At 39.3% G+C, this 23,425-nt stretch overlaps 1 protein-coding gene across 1 annotated transcript in view; it reads right to left on the bottom strand.

The window, feature by feature from the left end:
* The window catches only part of LOC111870655 (phenylalanine--tRNA ligase alpha subunit), a 43,059-nt gene extending 23,475 nt beyond the window's left edge, over positions 1 to 19,584 (bottom strand). The window contains exons 1-3 of the mRNA XM_023863124.2: positions 19,206 to 19,584; positions 17,112 to 17,249; positions 5,930 to 6,147 (exon numbers count right to left, since the gene is read on the bottom strand). Coding sequence (XP_023718892.1) covers positions 5,930 to 6,147; positions 17,112 to 17,249; positions 19,206 to 19,385 — 536 coding nt within the window. The 5' untranslated portion in view covers positions 19,386 to 19,584. The remainder of the gene's footprint in view (positions 1 to 5,929; positions 6,148 to 17,111; positions 17,250 to 19,205) is intronic.
* Positions 19,585 to 23,425: the final 3,841 nt, after the last annotated feature.

The following is a 23,425-nucleotide window of genomic DNA, read 5'->3' as shown; positions in this document are numbered from 1 at the left end:
ATAGAATGAAATCCAGAAAATGATTTAAAAAATCATGAAGAGCAAGCATAAAATTTGTTATGCTGGTGTGAAATGTGTCAATACTGGAGGGCACACAGTTTTCAGCAGCCCTTGTAGTTATGAAGAGAGTAAAGTGGTTGTACTGCTAACATTCTTTTAGCATGGATAGATCCTCCAATTAGTTTGTGCACTACTGGTTGATTTTCTTGTCAGGCAGATGCCAAACACTAGCTGGCATCTTGCTTTACAAATAGGTAATAAGACTGCAAATGGAGAACTGAAAATCTCTGTAATTATTTGTACAGTATGTATACAGTGTATGCAATTTGCATGTATGCACAAAGTCTTTTTATTTAAGATAAGACTGAGATGAGAATTTTGAAAAAACTGCAAGACTTGAGACGAGAATGAAAACTTTCACTCCTATAACAATTTTTAGCCTATTTTCCTTATTTTGAAAAAAATAATTGTAGGCTTATGAGATCACTATGCTCTCTGTGTATCTGTGAATACTGGCCTATCAACTTTTGTATGCCTCAACCAATCTTTATGAAACATAGTACATATATCATGGCACCTGAGTCCATCTCAACAGCATACTTAAAAAAATACTTCCCATCAGTCTGTGTGTCTGTATGTGTATCCCCCTATCATTGCTAGGCAATCGCTCAGTAAAAACATTAATGCAGCAGCAAACACATACACAAAAATAGAAGAATTGTTGGAAGCACCATTTTCTATGTGTTCCATGTCACATCAAACAACAGTGGGTGATTGATTCTTCCCAGAACTTCTTGTTTTCATTGTAATGACAATCTACAATACCAGCCCATTTTTCATAGCGCTCTAAGAGAATTACTTCTCCCTTCTGATATCATATCCTATTTCAGTAAATTTTTTTTAATAAATTATAATACAGTAATGAAGAAAAATCACTTCTAGGATTATGTCCAAACCTATGAAGAATGGTCTAAAATCAAGGAGATGCTTCATCACCAATGCTTTTCAACTTTGCTTTAGATATGTCATTAGGAAGGTCCAGGAAAACCAGGTGGGACTGAAATTAAATGGGACACATCAGCTGCTGGTCTATGCCGATGATGTGAATCTACGGGGTGATAATATAGATACCATAAAGAAAAACACACCAACTTTAATTGACGCAAGTATGAAGGTTGGTCTAGAAGTAAACACAGAAAAAACCAAGTATATGTCACTGTCTCATCACCAATATGCAGGGCAAAATCATGACATAAAGACAGGAAACAGATGTTTTGAAAATGTGGCACAGTTATTTCGGAATGACGGTAACAAATCAAAACCTGATTCAGGAGGAAGTTAACAGGAGATTGAACTTGGGTAATGCTTGCTACCATTCAGTCCAGAACTTTTTGTCTTCTCGTCTGCTGTATAACAACGTAAAAATTGGAATATACAAAACCATAATTTTGCCTGTGGTTCTGTATGGCTATGGTACTTGGTCTCTGACATTAAGGGAGGAACACAGACTGAAGGTGTTTCATAACAACATGCCTAGGAAAATGTTTGGATGGAAGAGGGATGAAGTGATGGGAGGTTGGAGAAAACTGCATAATGCTGAGCTTCATAAGTACTCTTCTCCAAGTATAATTGGAATGATCAAGTCAAGGATGAGATGGGCAGGACATGTACCACGAATAGGGGAGAAGAGGAATGCAGGCAGGGTATTGGTGGGAAAGCCAGAAGAAGGAGGACCATTGGGACGCCCAAGGCATAGGTGGGTGGACAATATTAAAATGGTTCTTAGAGAGATAGGATGGGATGGTATAGATTGGATTGATCTGGCTCAGGATAGGGACCAGTGGATGGCTCTTATGAACATGGTAATGAACCTTCAGGTTCCATAAAATGTTGGGAAGTTCTTGAGCAGCTGCACAACTGGTGGTTTCTCAAGAGGCACTCAGCTTCGTGAAGTCAGTTAGGATTATGTCCTTTTTCACCCTTGTTAAAACTAAAAATCGTCAATACCAATTTTTCAAAACAATTCTTACAACTTACTGCATCTAATAATTATCATTTCAGGTTCAGGTCATTTTTCATATCCTCCTGACCCTGAAAATTGCCAGAAAGACAACAGTTACCCTAAATATTCTCCTATATCATGAATAAAAACAAGAAATACAAGTAACACGTACATACAAGTTTGTCTGAAACTCTTCCATGCAAAAATACATGGTGTTCAACATGTTCTGCTATCAGGTTTTTCTTACCTAATTGAGACTGCACTACCAGCAGTGCTAAACAACCTCTCACTTGACACTTCAGCTGCTAGTATCCCTATATAATGTTGTGCAAGTGGAAATAAAATGAGGACATATTTTTATTCTCCTATAACCATGAGAATGAGTTCCTTCTGAGCGAAATAACAGGCTCCACTAAATACCTTTTAAACTTGTCATTTTGTGATGTTTCTTTCATTTCCATTCAGTGCCTTCAAAATCTGACCACAACAAACATAATGCCTGTGACTCCTGATAGTAACAGGTTCAAAGTCTGTCAAGCTAATCTGCAGCCAAATGTGAAGCTACTGTATCCCTTGCATAAGATATTTCATATTCAGTCAGTAATACTGCTTTCAATCTAGATTCTAAAATTATGGCAGTTACATCTTATTTTAAATTTAGACACAAATAAAAATTGGAATTTATTCTTTTCTGCTGAGAATGTGCAAATGAAACTCCAATTGTGTCCTCAAATTATTGTTGTGTGACTTCAGCGCAAACTGAATTATATGGAGGGCAGATATTTGACTTCACAAGATAAGCGTATTTTCATATTAGGGTTGCTTGTAGTTTCTAGACTAGGTTTTAAACACCTGAACTATTCCACACCCCAGCTTCCATTCACTTGTAATATAGCAATCCACTGAGAATGATACTGTGGCATATAGATCAGCTGCTAGGCAACAACAGTAAAATACACAGCTATAAAACAGCTGTTGCTAGATAATGGTCACAACACTTTCATTAAAATGCAACAACGAAGTAACTGGGAAATGGTGTTCTCTAAGTGGTCCATGTGATAGCTACATGATGCAAAAAGAGAAGAACTGCTGGTAGTGGTGTTTTCTGTGTGGTCTGTGCCAGAACTAGACGAGGAGCAGCTGTGATTATGTGAGAGCCTTGAGACACAGTCTGAAGAGTAGGAGTTAGTTGTGAGACAGATGACAGCTAGTCAGGACAAGAATATAGCTGAGGAAGTTACAGTGTTGGAAGCTGACTCCAGGTAACTACTGGTGAAGATATGGCAGACTGAGAAGAATTCATATATGCTGTAGTTAATTGCAGAGTGTGTGAATTAGTGTTCATGCTATAGTTATTTGTAGTTCTGTTCTGTAAGAGTTCAAAATATCCATTTACCAATCCAAACTCCATCTACAGTTACAATCACGTAACAATACTAATCTGCTTGGAGTCTCAAGAGCGAAATAATGGACACAAATAGGCAACAATAGGCCAAATGGTGACAGAGAAACAGAGAAGCAGACAGGTGAGATAACTGTCGGAAAACAAACAGGAGCCAGTGGGCAGAAAATGGCATATAAATTAAGCTCCCCCCCCACCAAGTGCAGACTGTCATCACGGAAAGGGCTGACCCTAGCCTAGTCACATGGTGACAAACCATGCCTTGTGACCGTGGACATTGGGGCATATATAACTGCGGCCAGGCCCAACATTACCGCCCGATGGCCCAAAAGACAGACGAACCAATGTTACACACTGCAGACAGCATCTGGGAAGCCCTCCCCATCTTGAACGATGTTAACTCTGACCTGGGGCAGGGCTCACTCAAAATTTTAGCTGGGACCCAGCTACTTTGAGAACATAATGACTGAATGACAAGGACATAGAGCCCATTCTGGAGGAAGCAGAGACCAGAGAGTGCCAAAATGAAGACTTTTCCAACCACAGCCCCACGTACAAAAGCTACTGGGCCCAATGGAAATCCTTCACCATGAGGAACAGCATACTAAAGTGCCACTGGGAATTCACTGACAGGCAATATAAAAGAGTCCAGGCAGTTTTCCCTTGGACCAGAGTGAACAAGGTGGACTGTCAGGAGGTCATTTTGGTGTCATGAAAACCCTGAATACGGTCTGGCAAAGATACTAGTGGTTCCAGGCAAGAAATGATGTTGAGAAGTGATGCCAGCAGTATGATACTTGTGCAGCCAGTCACGGCCCCCAAAAACAGGACTCAGGGCCAAATGCATTAGTACAATGCCGGGGCTCCACCCAAAAGGATAACCACTGATGCAGCAAGGCCCTTCCCATGGAGCGACCAAAGAAACCGATGCCTCATGACGGCTATGGAGTTCTTTTCTTCTATTTTTACCCTACAACTCAGGTAGAGTTTTGATCTTCTCAACCACACCATTCCACTTGGTCCTGTCCTGGACTGTTACCTTCCAATTTGGTACCTTCATCTTCTTAATGTCAGCTTTAACATCATCTTCCCATTGTATTTCGGTCTGCCTACTGGTCTCGTACCTAATGGTTTCCATGAGTACAGGCTTTTAACTGATCTGTTGGATGGCATTCGTTCTACGTGGCCAAGCCATGAGAGTCTTTGTGCACATATAAAACTTATTATATTTTTATAGGTGATTAACTGATTTAATTCTTTATTTGTTTTCATTTGCCAGCTATCATTTTCTTTATTTGGGACAAAAACTTTTCTTAGAATTTTCCTCTCAAAAACAAGTAATTAATTGATTTCACTTTCTTCTGAGTACCCAGGTTTCACAGGCATAAGTAACTACTGGTCTGACCACTGACCAGTACAGTTTCAATTTTCCTCCTCTGGAAATTAATTTACTTTTGAACATACTTTTGTTTGAGTAATATGCCTTATTTCCTAGTGCTATTCTCTCCTTAATCTCTTCTTCTTTCAAATTATTGCTCCAAAATATTTAAATGATCTGATCTATTTTTAAATTTCCAATCTCTATATCATCAATCTTACATTTTCTTCTTCTGGTGCATTTCATGTAGTTTGTTTGATCGCTATGGACTACTTTATGAAGTGGTTGGAAGACTATGCCATTCCCAATCAATAGGCTTTGATAGTGGGGGAAGCAATGGTTATCTACTTCTTTTGCCACTTTGGAGTACTGCAGGAGTTACATAGTTGCCAGGACTTAACTCCAGGTCTCATCTGATACAGAAGGTCTTGCAACACCTGGAAGTAAGCAAGACACACAAAATGCCCCTGCCCCTGCACCTACAGTAGGTGGCATGGTGGAATGCTACATCAAAATGGTCAAGGAGCACATAAGGAAGGTCATGGCATTGAACCAGAGATATTGAGATGCAAGATTACCCATCTTCTTCCTTGCTTACAGGGCATCCACTCACAACACTATGGGCTTGACCCCTGATAGCCCAGGGTTCGGGAGAGAACTCCAACTGCCCTGTGACCTGCTGTTTGGGGCACACCCCAATAAGGCACAACTCACAATCGAACACACATCAAATTTTGTGGACCATCTACATGGCTTCAAAAATTAAGCCTGCCACCACCTGAAACTGACCAGATGAAAACTTGTTTTGACAAACTGGCCAACTGTGCGGGCTACCACAATGGCGACAAAGTGTGGCTCTATCAGACAACCTGCATGAAGAGGAAATTGCCCAAGCTCCAATCCTCACAGGATGGCCCATACAAGGCAGTAACTCAGATAAACGATGTTGCAAACAGGATGCAGAGGAACGAGTAAAGGATGGTGGTAGTACATCTGGACCAGCTGGCACCTTAACAGTGTTATAAAAAACACTAATTATTTTTATTGCTATAAACTTCATACTCAAGTAATTTCAAGAAAGAGAATATACAGCACAAGTTGGGTTAAAACTTTAACAAATATTGCAACAGAATAAAATAAAACTTACAGTTCTTGCAGCAACTTCCTTTTGCAGTATACTTGCTTGTGTTCATCATCAACTTGACTAGAATTGTCAGTCAGAATGTCCCTGAGATGCTCCTGTACTACATCTGTAATGGACTCTACCTTACGAGTCACCAAAGAATCTTTCCCTTGCTTTGTCACCTTAATCCATCCATATGACATAGCCTTACTGAATCCAATTTTAAGATCTGGCACGTTATTCTGCAACAAAACAAATGAGACCAAAAACTGGTCACTGATGCTGCAATTATTTTAAATAACTGAATATGTACTAAACTTTATAGACAAAAAGACATCACAAAAGCTTAATTAATAATTATACTCCCATTCCTATAACGGGACATTTTACATGAAGAGAATACACAAGTAAAAGCTAAAGTTTCCCCTTACCTTAAATAAACACCACACAAAGAAAACTTACTGGGAGAGTGAATGTATAGCTCCATGCCATCTTAGCCTTAACAATAAGGGGCAGTCAAATGAAAATGGGTCACCATGTATAACTCACATGGCACACAATTTGGTAACACTGGAATTTGCTTACGGTAGGAACATCTGATGGGGACTCGGGAAGGCACAGTGACGTGCCCTTGCATAATAGTCATTTGTTTATTGTGACAGAAGGTTAGCGCTATGTGTGGTCATCCAGCATCAGTAATGGAGGCGGGTAAAGAAGAACAGAAGTGTAGTGCGCTTTTTGACTGATGGAGTAGGGTGATGAGAAATTCGTCACATGTCTGTTGTCTATGGCGAACACAGCATGTCACGTTCCCGTGTGCTGGCGTGGCATAAGAGATTCTGAGAGGGACATGTGTCACTGCAAGATGATGCTAGCCCAGGACAGATTCATCGTGTTGTCACTCCTGATGTTACTGCCACGGTGGATGGTCATATCTGGGCAAACTGACAGATCACTTTGGAAGAAATTAGTCTTTTGATGGGAATAAGTCATGGTTCTGTACAGTGACAAAATACCTGCCGTATGCAAAATCTGCGCGCAGTGGGTTCCACATCAACTCACGGAGGAACAGAAGACTCAGAGAATGGCTGCATCACTGGGTCACTTGCAATGATACCATGAGGAAGAGTATGCTTTTCTGTCCTCTATTGCCACTGGGGACGAAACTTGGTGCCACTATTTTGAACCCAAGAGCAAACGGCAGAGCCAACAGTGGAAACATGTGGATACCCCCACCGAAGAAATCTAAGGCCGTACACACAAGTTCCACTAAAGTGAAGATGACGTTCTTCTTCAACTGCAAGGGCCCTCTGCTTGTCGAATTTCTCAAGCATAGGGCCACAATCAGTGCACAGCGCTATGAAGACACTTTGCAGAAATTGAGACATGCCATAAAGTCAAAACGACCTGGAATGCTATCGAACAGCATTATCCTCCTTCATGATAATGCGCGCCCCCACACTGCCATCTCTGTGAGGAATACACTACAGAGATTTGGCTGGGAAGTGCTTCAACATCCCCCCTACAGCCCAGATCTCTCCCCATGTGATTTTCACATTTGTGGAGACCTGAAGAGACATTCTTGGACATCGGTTTGCATCGGATGGAGATGTGTGTGGCTGGGTAAGGATGTGGTTCCGCAGAGAGGCCACAAGCTTTTTATTGGATGGGATTTACCTTCTTATCTCCCAGGGGCACAAATGTATTAACAGTTTTGGAGATTACTCCTAAGGTAAGAAATGTTCTTTAATATGTTCTGGCTTCTGACTCATTTTCATTTGACTGCCCATCACAGATTACAATGTGTAGTGAACTACATGCAGCCACTTCACCCCAGGGAAAAGGGTCCCCAATGCCCACTAGAAGGTGGACCCCACAGATATTCTCAAAATGGTATGCAGCAGAGAACATACTGTGAATTAGTAATGGTATCTCAATGCCCAGCAGTAGTTTTACTCTGCACTTCAGGCCAAATGAAGTTCCTATCCTTTATGTGGAGGTAAAATTATCTCTATGCCTAACACACTGCAGACAACTCACACTGAAAGCAATCATTATGCTACAAACCAGAAGGTCACGGGATCGAATCTCAATGAGGTGGATTTTTTACATTTACCTAATTCTTCCAGTCACACTATGGCCCTGGGATCCACTCAGCCTCTAACAGAAATGAGTACCTGGAATATTCTTGGGATTAAGGGAGGCCGGCGCATAAGGCTGACAACCTTACTGCCATCTATGAGCCAATGGTCTAGAAAACATGGGAACCTGAACCTCTCACAACCCTACGGCCTCCATGGCCTGTTACAGGGATACCTTTACTTTACTTTACTTTACTTAGTGACCATGGCTAGCCTTTTAGTAATCTAAGATATTCCACAATTGGAGCTAGCTATAAATTGAGGGAGTGTAAGTTGCAACACACACAAACTGACAATTTACCCACAACAGTTAAAGTAAGCTGGAGTTTTAAAGGATTAAATCCATCCAATAATGAAATTTCATTGGAGAAAACATAATTCTGTTAATTCTTTAAGTCTGAACTGGAACAATAATGTAAGCCTAGGAAGGACCTATGTTCAAAATTTACTGGCTTGTGCATTTCACTCCTTGTAAGAATTGCACTCTCAAAAACTCTCCATTGCGGACTCTTGTGCTGTATAGATTCTAAATCCACGTTTCTCCATCTAAGTATAATATGAGACTGTTAATAATCTTCTAACAGTAAATTACACTAGCTGGTGTATCTTCAACTTGTAACATAATAGAATTTGATAAAGGTGCAAAGTATAAATTAACTGGGGAACAAAAACAGGAAAATGACATCATATTATTAAAGTGAAGCAAGTACCAGTGTTAACCAAATTCAACTAGTTTAAGTGTTCTAAGTGTGTGTGTGAATAAATGTAACTATGCGTAAAAGTCATCTTGAAGAGATATTACTCTATGGTGATATGAATTAACATAGTCTTCTTTCAGCAAGGCCTGATTTGACCTTGAGACAGAATTTATTTCTACTGTACTGAGTAGTCGACAATTCCAACCTCTGCTTTCATCTGGTGACACTATCCTTATCACAAGTGGCTATCCCAGCTTACTAGCGCCCAACCTCCAATACTACCTCCCTAAATCCATCACTGCAACTATCACTAATAAGGAAGGTGTGGAGCAGATCACTGTAGGTGTCTTCCATGCAAGTGAAAGTGCATATAGGTAAGCAATGAGTGATAACCTCAAACTGATTCTGTCATGGTGTTCTCCTCCTTATGTGTGGGCTTAAGCAGAGAGGCATCACCAACACAGTACAGTACTTTCATTACAAAACCGTCTTAAAATTCATGGCTACATACCAAAGTGGATCTCAAGCAGAGAGGGGGCAGCTATAGTACCACCTGTCTGACATATCACATTGAAGCTATTAGCACCTTGAGGGGAAATGTTTTTCCTCTTAATAATAAACACAGGCCATTTGTAACCTAAGACCTTACATACCATAATCTTATATAACAATTCTACCATTCAATTCACTCAGTTCCCTTAAATCACCATGGAATCTGTTGTTAATATTGACTGAAACAATGGAGTGTTGTTGTGTCTCAAGATGCTTATGCTCAGTTCTGTTGCTCTGACATCCACCAAATGTTGACCACTGCCCTTAGATACAGGAAGAATGCAAAAAAAATTGCATTCATCTTGCTCTCTTACCTGAATTACTTCATAAAAAATGCCATCTTCTGGGATATGGCGCCGTGTAGATATTTTGTTAACCGACATGTCCCTATCTACATGGTGCCACACCTCAAAAGACAGCATTCTTCGTAGTCGCTGCCATGAAAACCTCAAACCTTACATAAACTACTTCATGATTTTCTGCAGCATAAAACATATATGGGCAGCAAAAGTTACAGCTGATGACAGTATTCTGTCAGAAGTATGCAGATCAGTTCTCTGATGAAAGTACTAAACAGAAGGAACCAATTGCTTGCTACTTCTTCATTTACTTCGCATGCAAAATCCAAAAACGTGGTCATGAATTTGTCTTCCTTTCGCATGAGACAGTGAATCGCAGATAACTAATAGCAATCATCCTAGTCATGAATTAGAATGCATGTGGTATAAAACTGACATCAAAATGAGTGATGAGGCATTTCTCATAACCACACAACCAAATACAGATTTTAATAAGCCCAACTGTGTTACTGAAGTGGTCAGTGCTGTAACTGGTGATGACGTGACACAACTTTTTTATAGATCAATCTAATTTCTACCAGTTACAATACCCAACAATGAAATATATTACTTTAATCACTGAAGTGGTCCACAATTACCATTTCAGAAATGAAAAGGTTTATTGGCCTGATAATTTTGATGGGGCACATTAGAAACAATAATACTGTAGAATATTTGCACAAAGCAAAAACTGTGAGGCCACAGACACAGCCACAGCCACTGCTAGTGAACAGCTCTGAAACAACATTTGTTTCTATGCAACGACAGCAAACAGCTACCCACAGCAACAGCAGAGGCTTTTCTACAGTATTCCATGCCAAGGGGTCATAAGGAGGACAACTGGAGCAAGAATTAAGACAGATGGATGGGAGCCACCATTAAAATAGGACTGAAACACAGAGGCAGAGGAACAGCCACTCTTGGGCTGTTACCTGGCAAATAGTAATGAAGACTCTATGGGATGGAAACGGTTTTGCATGTGCTCTAGTGATTTGTAAAGTGTGGAAATTAGCAATGGTCCTATAATAACTTGGGTAATGCTTGCTACCATTCAGTCCAGAACCTTTTGTCTTCTTGTCTGCTGTCTAGAAACATAAAAATTAGAATGTACAAACTATAATTTTGCTTGTCGTTCTGTATGGGTGTGAAACTTTGTCTCTGACATTAATGGAGGAACACAGACTGAGGGTATTTGAGAACAGGGTGTTGAGAATATTTGGACTGAAGAGGGATGAAGTGACAGGAGGTTGGAGAAAACTGCATAATGAGGAGCTTCATAACTTGTACACATCTTCAAGTATAATTAGAATGATGAAGTCAAGGAGGATGAGCTGGGGCATGTAGCACGAATGGGGGAGAAGAGGAATGCATATAGGATATTGGTGGGAAAGCCAGAAGGAAGGAGACTACTGGGAAGACCAAGGCATAGGTGGGTGGACAATAATAACTCTTTCACTGGCGCGGGAGCATTTTTGTGCACGGACGATGCTAGCCATTCCCTGGCGTTGGCGTGTTTTAGCGCTTTGATACACTCATCCTTTCTTTGCTGTCTTGGCACTCATCAACCAAAGATATATTTATGATAGTTTTCATGCATGGTTGTAAAGAACCCTTGTTGACTTTGTGGGGGTCTATATTACTGTCAGAACCCTCCGAGAAGGAAAAGGTCAGAAAATATTTCACATTCATTCAGTTTCACCATGGTTTCTCGCAGCAAGTGTCAGAGTGTTCCTACAGACCAGCTGGAAAGTGATGTGAATGAGATTTGTGCTGATGATGAAAGTTGCGATGAAATAATGATTCCTGAATTAGATGAAGTTGATAGTGACAATAATACAGTGATAGACAGTGATCCACAAGACAGTAATCATGAACATTTAGCCACCACGAGTGCGGTGCCTAACACGCCCATCTCATGGACGTATGGAGACAATGTACCAACAATAGTTCCACTTACTAGTAGTTCTGGGATAAAATTTGATATAACACATAAAATGCACCCCTTCTCATGGATTAAAATTTTTCTGGATGATGACTTAGTAAATCACATCACAACTGAAACCAATCGCTACGCTCACCAGCACTTAAACACACGAGTTAGCTCCTCACTCTCGAGAACACAATTACAAATATGTCAAACCAGATGAAATGTGGACATACTTGGGAATTGTGTTCATGACAGGAATTGACAAACGCCCCGAAATTGAAGAATATTGGTCCACTAGGCTCCTATTTCACACTCCATGGTATGGACAAAAGATGTCTTTGTGGCGGTTCCAACAGATCTCAAAATTTCTTCATTTTGCAAACAATGATGCACGACCAGTTGACTGTGAAGATCACCTGTATAAAGTTAGGCCAATTATAGACTCATCAGTGGGGAAATTTAGAAACACATATATCCCTGAAAAGGAAATTGCAATAGACGAGGGAATGATCGCTTGGAAAGGACGTCTTATCTTCCGAGTATATATGCCTGACAAACCTGATAAGTACGGTATAAAGGCTTATCTTGTTTGTGAATCGACATTTGAATTGTGATATTTGGGATTTTGAAATTTACTGCAGAAAATCAAGACCTATAAAGGAATTAGTTGTTGATCTGTTGGGGTCACAGCTTCTAGATAAAGGGTATCATCTCTACCAGGATAACTATTACAATAGTGTAGAATTGTGTGAGACGTTATTAGAGAGAAATACCTATGTGTGCGGAACTTTCAGAATGGACAGAGGAGCCCCTAAAGAACTAAAGGATGACGTAAAAAATTTGAAAAAAAGGGAAATCTGTGTTTTCTAGGAAGGGGCAGGTTCTCATACAGGTGTGGAGAGATAAAAGAGATGTCAAACTTATCTCCACTCTTCACACAGCAAAAATCGTGGAATATGCAAAAACGAATCGCAAAGGAGAAAAAATATGCAGACCCGAGGTAATTGGGGACTACAATAAACATATGAGAAGGGTTGACAGGGCCGATCAAATGGTGCATTCTTAGCCTTGTTCCCGCAAAACTGTAAAGTGGACAAAGAAACTGGTGTTTTTCTTGTGTGGAAAGTGTGGAAAGGGAGAAGAGTCAAGAAATGAAGTGGATGACGAATCTATTGCTTCAGACTTGAGTGCAGTCACGCCTCTGCCCGCGACCTTGAAAAGACCACCAGTGAAAGACCCAGCAAATCATCTAGAGGGTGGCCTGAAAATACACAAAATGGTCCATGTTCCTCCCAGTAACAAGAAGAAGAATGGTGCCATGAGAAAGTGTCATGTGTGCTCTAAGCACAAGATTAGAAAAGAAACAAGTGTCATGTGTGCAAGCTGTTGTGTGGCTCTCTGCAAACTTTCATTTTTCAATGTTTATCACATGAAGAAAAACTATTAAAAAGGTATGAAAAGACATTTTTTTGCATAAAATATTGTCTTTTTATTAGTTCCTGAAAATTTCGTTTCTAAAAACCAATTTTTGTTGAAGTTATTTAAAAAGGTAAACACATGCATTTTAGCGACTTAAAGCTTAAAGTGTCTGCCGGGACAGGGGTGGCATTTAAATACCCTTCACACCAGTCAAAGAGTGAAAATGGATCTTAGAGACAGGATCGGATGGTATGGATTGGATTGATCTGGCTCAGGATAAGGACCAGTGGAGGCCTCTTGTGAACACGGTAATGAAACTTCAGGTTCCATAAATTGCTGGAAAATTCTTGGAGTAGATGCAGATTTGGCTTCTCCTCAAGAAGGGCTCAGCTCCATAAGTAGGTAAGTACTATAATTAAATGTAATTATGAGATGCACGTAAAAGTGGTCAACAAATCTAATATCCAATCCACAAACCCGCAGAGAGTCACACATACACGTGACATAAAAGAATACCAGTAAACAGACCCCATAACATGCACACCAATTATCCCCTAGACCACAACTAGAAACCATTTGGAGGCCATCTGGCAAACTCAGATCTAAGTGACAACAACCAGGACACCCATGACTCAGGCAACTTCTTAAAAATCCAACTTCCTTCACAAGTTCAGATCAGCTTACAGCCTGCAAACAGAACTATCACTAGATGAAGGAATATCCCAGGAAAATTATAGAGCATGAACTGGTACTGATTAAGGTGTGTAAAGTTAAATAAGAATATACATGCAATATGGCAATACATACAGCCAAATGGAAAAAGTGTAAAGGCACAATCTGTTCAGTTTTGCAAAACAGGGTGTAAATCACCACATTAATCAGGACACTTTTATAACAGTGCAAAAATGTGCAAAAATGCATTGCAAAGAAAAACAAAAGTCTGAGGTACTATGAAGAGTAATGGTCAAATTCTGAAAGATCTTGAAAAATAAGTCAGAGCCATGAAGAATGGGCCATAGTTTTTTCACATAAAGGGTGATATTTTAGCCCAAATTTGGAAAGACAAGTAGGTGGTGTTCGTGATTAGTAAAATTCATGAGTCAAAATGGTGAACGTGATAGAGAAAGCCAGAAATCCTGGGGAGGTTGTAAAGAAGCCAAGTTGTGTTAGACTACAACAAATTCATGAAAGGTGTGGTCAGAGCCAATCAGTACATAACATGCTGTAATGGATTTGATCAACGCATTGCCAGGCAATGGCTCCGTAAACACAGTCCAACAAACAAAAATAGATGAGGCTGTGTTTTCTAGGTCATCTGCACCACAGCCAGTACTTGTAGTGGACCAATGAACTCAAAGTCTGACATGTAACACATGTTTCCTGTGGGGTCTGTGCTGAAGAATTACAAGAGGTTCCAGAATAACCGAAGTGCAGAGCAGTTCAGTGAAGTTCAGAATATAAGGATGAAATTGGAGCATGTCCTTAATGAATTGTGAAGATTAGTTGAGTACAGATTAGCAAAGTGGAGTACAAAGTGACTGATGATGAAATAACAAGAAGACAGTGATTTGAAGTGCTAGTTTCTGTGTTGAGATCCATTGCTAGGAGATGACTAGTGACGACCAAGAATCCTAGTGCATGTGCAATGGTGAACTGGAAAGTGCATAGAGTAGCAATAATGTTATAATTGGGTGTGATTAAGAGAGGTGCCAATAAATTCAATCATCCAATCTAGAACTCACTATTTTCGTCATGTGTACCCCCAAACACATGATTATATTATCCTTACAAAAGCTATCAAGTGGCTTAAACAACTGTACTGTAAATTGTCTTCTGTTCAATTATTTTTTTCTTCTTATGTAAACAACTGATGTGTTGGCAGACCTCTGAGATTAAGAAGTGGCTCATTAAGAAGCACTAATAATAATGGGCTGAAACAAGAAGTATGAGATAGTTGAAGTGTCACTGAAGGCCTATTGGCTTTGGACAGAAAACAGTGTAGGCAGGTAACAGATTTGTTAACTGGCCGCTATACATGGAGCTCAGGGCCATAGGGTACATGGCTGTGGTGGAAGCATTGCTTCCCTATAGAAAAGCAACCAAAAACATTTCTGGCAATTTTTCAATTTCGAAAAAATATTTCATACTTCAAAATATTAATTAATCTGAGAACATATATTACATATAATGAGAATATCGCAAGTTTTAATGTGTTACATAAACCATTTATCAGGATAGATCAGTTATTTTCTTCCAAAATGCAGGGAACTTTTAAAATAAAACGTGCAAGGAAGCAACAGGTTGTTCGCTTCCATGCTCATTCTGGTTCAACTGGGACTGCAATGTTGCCATATATGAGGAGTCTGTTGCTTAGCTAAACGTTACGGAATGCTTCCAGCAATGTTGCCGGCTGTAAGGCATTGCATTATGCAGTTGGAAGTCGGTGACCTTGCAGTTACACAATTTTTCCTGGTGTGCTGAGACTTCGAAAATGCTGTTAGTAAAAAAGCGTGCTTACTAGTTTTCAGAAGAAGGTGTTAGCGTGTTACTTATGCACAAGTCTGTATTTTTCTCGATACAGAATTTGTTTTGCTTTGTGTAATTATAACTTTGTGACAATGTTTTTGTGATTGCTGTTAAGTTACAAACGGAAACATGACATTTTCATGTGATAACCACTGTGTGATTGAAAAACTTCTTCAAACACCGTTCAGTTCACTCAGTTATAAAATTGTGTTGATAATTAGGTGTTATTTTAATATATTAGCTTAAGTATACAATACATATTAAACTATTAGCTGTTTTCTTTTAAATAGAACATAGAAACTATAGGGTATCTAGAAAAATTGTATATATACACATATATAAAGTCGCTTCCCTGCTTTTGGTTGTCATGCTACACCACTGATGGAGCTGGCACCTACATGTTATGGGCCTCTCTGATAACGCCATTTGCAGGAAATGTGGACAGGTGGAGGAATTCTCCTACCACAATTGTTGTCAATGCCCAACTCTGGCTGGGCACGGCACAGAATGAAGATCCTTTGGCTCTGCATATTTGGAGCTCACAGATATTCGGTCTTGAATAGAACAGGTTCCAGCTATAGCACTGAAAACAGAGCTCTTTTGAAGGAGCACACAATGGGCCCAGTAGTGGCCTGAGTGCCTGGAGTGAATGGAGGCTGTCCCCCCATGTCAGATCTCAATATTCAATACACCAGAATCAAAATACAAAATACAGAAAATTTTTGTATGAGGTTGGGAGAATGTGCAAAGCACACTGCAATTGAGTACTGTCCAAATGATGTTTCATATCCAGTAAAGGAATCAATATCAGACTATCAGGGAACTCCAACAAACATAAATTGAAAAGTATAGCTGCACCCATTCAAGGAAAGGAAAAGTATCTAGCAAGGCAGTCTAGCAATTGTGCTACAAACAAAATGTGTAGTGAGATACATTTGCAAATTCTGCTGTGTTCCACTGCATAGGGGTTTCTGTTTTGAGATTCCATTCCATGCAACCATGAAGCACTACTGTATTAGTGCAATTTTCACACAATCCAGCTCCAAAGCATCATTCGCAACTTAACAAATGTAAGCAAAGTTGCTCCCTGCCTCAGGAAGTGAAATTACATAATTATCCAGGAGATGGGGTTGTTAATTAGGGCATACCAGTCTGCATTGAGTTAATTAAGCATCACAACTTGATAGAACATAGGGGAGTGGAGGTATATCTCCACACATTCTCAGCCTCGGTACTAGACTGAGATGAGTGGCCAGCTTCATGATAAAGATCTTTATAGCATGTGTCTTCATGCCACTCCTTTCTGATCATCTGCCATGATTCTAACAAACTTTCCTTTGCAGAGGGGATATATTATCATTATCACACAAGTCAGCCATTATACGTCATGATTGAGTGAAGTATGAAAAGTGCAGTTCCTAATACCTATAAATATAAAGAACCTTACTGCAAAACATGTACTCTATCTCAGTAAACTGTGTCACACATAACTTTTATGATTCAGGTGATTTTCAATTTCCTGATCAAGATTCTGACAATTTATTTATTATACTTGCTACACATCAGTGTAATATGTAACTGTATATGAAATTAATATTGACATACTGTGAGGTCAGACAGTAAAATTCCCTGAAGAGGAACAGCTTTGTAGACAATTGCTTCATGGCTACCGTTTTCTGCAACCTTCCTCCCCTCATCTGTGAGTTTCCATTCCTTGTGTACCATCTGTTCCACGCTTACCAACTGCAATGAAAATAACATTCTGAAATCAGCATGTAAGACTGAAAGCAAGTATAAGCAAAAAAACAAATACAGAAAATATATGTATGTTGGTTATCAAAATCAACATTGCTAATATGAAGAATAACAAAGACCCAGGACAAGATGGAACAACATGACAACAGCATACGGATAAATGCAATGGATATATAGAATTATGAATATTTGGCACTCAAATGAGAAACCAGATCATTGGAAGAAGGAAGTGACAGCACCAGTACATAAGGATGTAAACTGTGCCATAATGACAGAGGGATAATGTTTCTCAGTCACTGCTGCAAAACAAACTGTCACATGTCATTGACAAGACACAGGGTTTTGATTAGTAACTGGATTTATTTAACACTTGTAACTTGTAATGACACATAATTATAACACTACCACTAATCTACACACTTAACAAATCACTACAGCACATGCAATGACTCAGTTTGTTAGTCTCCACTAGTCATTGCTTGGTTACAGTCTTCAGCAGGTATCGCAAGGTTACAGCTGCTTCATGTTCACATCCTCACTTGGATGGCAGCTGGCTTGCAATTCACAATCAACTGCAATTCATGGCATCACTGGCTCTCAAACCCTAACTTTTCCCAATGTCCCTCACTATATAGTCTCAAAATGGACTGCATAAAAGACACCTCTTTCAATGGTACATATCCGTTGCTGCAATACATGTTTATTAAGCCATTAGGTTGCAGTGGGTGATGTCTCAGTTATCATGTCACACATTTAAGAATTTCAATAAAGGGTAAAAGCTTACAGAACGAACACTTTGAAGCAACGTGCATTTCGCTAGTTAAGACCCACTCAGATTTTACCTTCATAACAAGAGAACTACATGACAATACTGTAAATCTGGTAAGGACATGGTAACTGTATTTATAGGTTCCAAAGGACATAAAACACTGTACAGATAGAATGGATTTGGCCAAGTTCAAAAAGGTTAAGTACCTGAATATTTTACACAAACATGACACTAACAAACAGTGAATGTACAAATGGTGTTAAACCAAATTAGAGAGATCAGGATTGTTTGCAAGTATTGGAGTGAGAAAAAAGATGCCCCCTTGCCAATCTTGTTTAATGGCATGATGGGTAAATCTGCTAATAAAGTTACAGGAGAAAAATGAGACATAGAAGCATTCACATTAGCAGACAATGTGTTGAGTTCAGAAAATATAAAAAGGAAACTTACGAGAAATTAAATCAATGCAGCATTATATTGGCATACGGACTGAACATGAATGTGAGCAAGTAGGTAACTATTTGGTGTGTGCTGAACCTCTTGAGTCACTTCACTTATTCAGGGATTTAAGTATTAATATATCAAAGGAAATTACTGGTTTAGGCGCCAATGAGATATATTCTAGTACATTTAACTGAGAACAGGTAAATAAGTGCGACTGCATTATAATATGCAAACCCATACTACAAATAAACTTTACACCTTCACTCCTCATGACCCCTTCTGAAATATTCCAACACTCCAATTTAGATATTATGTTCCTATTCTCTACCTTTGTACTGAACTAATTTTTTCATCACAACTCACAAAAGGAATACGCAAAATATAATCAACCCCTACAATATATGGCTACTACATACGAAAATTAACTCCCTAGATTCAAAAGAATTATTAATACTTGGGAACTGTAGTCAATGATAAGGAATATCGGTAATGTGTAGATGTTGTTCTGCCTCACAAGCACACTATTACCCCAACACCGGGCATCTGGGACGCGTGGGACGTCAAGTAACGTCAAAATGTAACGCATCCTAACACACTACAGACATACTTGAACGTACTTGAATGTGTTGTAATCTATGGTAAAAAAACACACACACGTAACTAGCTTCCTAATATATTAAATAAAACCAAAACTTCCTTCAAAGCTGATGTAGGCTTTCTATAACACTTACATCACCAACAGCTTGCAAACTTTTCACAGCTCCAATAACCTTCTGGTGATCTACTCTGAATAGTACTGCTAAGTGTAATGTATCTACTCTTTCATGTCCATCCAAATACAAAAGCACCCTTTCAGTTAAATCAGAACACATTTCTGTCTTTTCCGTGAGCTCCCATGCAGACAGCACCATTACAAATTATCCGCACCGATCCTCACAGAGAGGTAACCCTTCTGATATTAATTTTTTTAATTGCAAGAAAAAATGTAAACAGAAAGCATGCCTAGCCAATGGCCATTCGGCCCATCCGGCCTTTCTGAAAACTGAAATTAAAAATCCTAAAAATAGTAATACCGTGCCGCTTGCCATCTCGCGGATTTTAAGGTAACTAGTATCAATGACGTCGCACACTTGTTATCCTTGTTATCTTACTTCATGCCTAGATGCCTAGTGAGTCCAGAACAGAATCGCCTAATTTGTAACACGCAACAGAAATATTTCATAAGAAATACCAGTACATTTCAGACTAGTATCTACATATACATGCTGGTCACAGTGGCCGCACGGTCTAAGGCGTCTAAGGCATGAACCATCTTCTCCCACTCAAACACTGGGCTCGTAGGTTTGAATCCCTCTTGAGGCGTGGATGTTTGTGTTATTCTGTGTGCTGGTAGCGTCCTTGCGACGCTGGCGACTGACTTATACCCGGTCAAAGGAGTCCTACCGACTGTGTATAGATTAAGGAACTGAAAAAGCGTCATTTACGTAACTCATGCCCCTCCAGATGGTTTTGAGCGAAGTGATATTAAACTCTGTTCGAAAACAGAAAATACACAACGGAGTAAGAACCTCTGCAACATTATTTATAGGGAGAAAGTTTCCTACCAGTGCCTGTAAAATATGAACATTTCATTTACATCAATTATTATTTCTAGCTATTCGTGTGAACCACTGATTTTTTGGGAGAGAGCCGTACACAAATGCTGGTGGTATGATAGCATACTCTCTTACCGACCGAGGTATTACAACCATTTGGATAGGGAAATTGTCAGTTTTACATCTAATTCTCACCACACCACTACTGCTACCGCTGCCGCCACCGCCACTACTACTGCTGCTGCTGCTGCTACTACTACTACTACCACTACTACTACTACTAATGATGATAATAATAATAATAATGAAATGTTTCGAAAATATTAAACAGTACTCAGACGTTCAAAAATGTCTCTTGTATTACAATTTGAATTAATATTAAAAATCGGCTCAATTATATGTGGTTACGGAGGGCGCCAGAAAAATATACCCCGGGCGCCATATCGCCTGCGGGTGCCGCGTTGCACAGGGCTGCTGTAGGCGAGTCTGTAAACAAGGTAAACGATGTCGTTGCCCAGGGTGAGGGCGCTTCTGTACTCAGTTAATGGTTAGCACACCTGACATCAACACAGGTTGTTTTGCCAGGTCTGACACCCATTCTGGAAATTGTTTTGATATATATTACCAAAATGTCAGACGTCTTAGGACTAAACAACTCAAACTGTATGAAAATATCTGCTCCACAGACTATAATACTGTTTAACTGAGACATGGCTAAACGACATGTGTTATGACCATAATATATTTCCTGACTGCTATGGAGTTTTCCATTCTGACAAGGTGTCTGTAAATAATACACATGGTGGTGGAGTACTCATTGCCCTATCCTCCAAAGTTTGCTATTGTAAATGCAGATACAATTTAGATTCCTGTGATGAATGTGTGTATGTTGAAATCCCCACTTCCGATGAACTTACTCATTGGAAATCATTACTTTCCCCCTGATACTAAACTTGAAAACATTGCTAACTATTTTTATTTTTTAGAAAACAATTGGGATACCCATAATGTTCGAGTGATTATGGTTGGGGATTACCCCTGGGGGTAAAGGACAGCCGGGGCATAAGGCTGACAACATTATTGCCATCTGTAAGCCGATTGTCTAGAAGATTTGGGAGCCTCAACCTCCCCAACCCTATGGGCCTTCACAGTCTGTTACAGAGATAACTTTACCTTTACCATTAACGCCATCCAGTGTGACTGATAAATTCTTTTTTTATCTTTCGTCCTTTACATGTTTCAGGTCGGAGCAACCAGCTTCAGAAGGACATTATCAATACACATGGAAACTACTATTACAATGTCATTGGTCATTATCACTACATGCAGACACTACTATTAAAATGTCATACATATAAAATATTATCCTTTAACAATTACTGCAATGTTCATGAATTTGTTAAAACATTTATAAATTATTATAATTAGTCTATTTACAAGTATGGTTTAAAAACTAAATAGAATAATTATAACCTTTATAAATGTTTTAACAAATTTGTGCACATTGCAGTAATAGTTAAAGGATAATATTTTATATTTATGACATCTCTATGTAATAATAGTGTCTGTATGTACTGATAATGTCCTTCTGAAGATGGTTGCTCCAACCGAAATATGTAAAGGATGAAGGATTAAAAATAAACATAACATTTATCAATCACATTGGACGGCGTTAATAATCTGTTGTAGTATAAATTTATATTCCAGATATTTCAGTCCTGTACTTTTATGTATTAATTACAATTAATTAAAGTTGTTCCTGTGCTTAACTAATTAAGAACTGAGCCATGAAAATGTAAGGGGGAGTGGATGCACAGATCCACATATCCTTTACCTTGGCACTAGTTGGAGGTGAGTGGTCAGCTTCACGCCCTGGCCGCTTTCTCCTGGGGAAAGAACCTCCAGTACCCATTCAATAGGATGCCAAGTGAGTCTCACAAGCAGTCTGGACAACAAGCAGAGGAGAAAATTTTACACCTACTGGGACTCAAACTCCAAATCCTTGGCCATCAAGCACATAGCCAGTCACTATACCGACTGCATTACCCTGGCTCCTTTCCTTTCATATATGTGATTTGGAAAGTTTTCTTTTAATGATACAAACCTCCTCTGATGATGGTCTCGTCAGAGTGTTAGCAACATGTAGTCAACATAAACAATCCACATAATATATGTAGATGGTTAGCTTGCATCTCAGTTTCAAGAGGAAGCTAAACAGTTTTATATTGACAGGTGTTTGTTCAAGTGGTTCCTACAATAGTGTGGGGAAAGAGTGCCTGTGAATGGGGTAATTTTGAAAGCACAAGTAGTTCGCTTTAACAGACTACTTGGCACTGACAAAGACATTCATAGATTCTGAAGGGTGGCTTTGGAGGTGGAAGTTTCAACATGGGATATGCCAAAGTAATGCCAAAGGTGGATATGGTGAGAGTGCAGCAGCCAATTTCCAGATACTTTGCATAAAGTGAGAGATGATGATGAACAGTTGTACAACTGCAACAAAACAGTACTGAATTACAAACTGGTTCCAAACAAATTATTAAATCTTAATAGAGCACTCAGCAAAGCAGTTATGAAAACTAATAAAGAGTGATCTTGTTGCCATTTTCTATTATGACTGGCAATCACAAGCTGAAACCACTGTTGAGATGTTAAGATTTAGTCTCCCATGTTTCAAGCACATGAACATGAAATCTCTGCTTGTGGTCTGCAAAATCAGTTCAGTGCCTGGATGGCATATAGTTCTGGTTTGATAGTAAATTTGTACTGTTAGGAAGATTCCGTTTTCATTCCAGAATACTGTATGAAAAGGCACTGTTACTGCTAGATTAGTGTCCAACCCATCCTTCTGCTGATTTCCCAGATCTGAAATATGGAAATATTTGAGCTATGTTTCTGCCAAAGAATACCACTCTACTGATTCATTTAGTGACTCAAGGGAGCCTTTGAAGCCTACTACTGCAGTGAGCTACTTGGTGGAGTAAATTCTGAATTGCAAATTACAGGATTTTCAAAGATATTAATGCCAAAGGATATTGCATACAACACTGGTTCGCCAACTACTATTGTAAACTGCTGGAAAAAGTATATTAGAAAAGATGATGTCACAGAAGACAAGACAAAAAAAAATAATTCTGAAGGGCTTTGACTTCTGTGATATAATGCTGTGTATGCTGGTGAAAGTCAACCAGTGCTTTGGGTGAAAATGTGCCCTCCATTTTAGGATTGAATAGGAAGCCAAATAAAAAACTAGCATGAAGCAGGAAACAAATACTAATTCACTTGCCAAAACCACAGAATTACATAGAAACCAGGAGGCAACTGCCAAATAACTCATCAATTCCCACTGGTTCTCC

The sequence above is a fragment of the Cryptotermes secundus genome, unplaced genomic scaffold, assembly GCF_002891405.2.
Source record: "Cryptotermes secundus unplaced genomic scaffold, Csec_1.0 scaffold628, whole genome shotgun sequence".
Classification (NCBI taxonomy): Eukaryota; Metazoa; Arthropoda; class Insecta; order Blattodea; family Kalotermitidae; genus Cryptotermes; species Cryptotermes secundus.
This window is presented reverse-complemented; position numbering and strand designations above follow the sequence as displayed.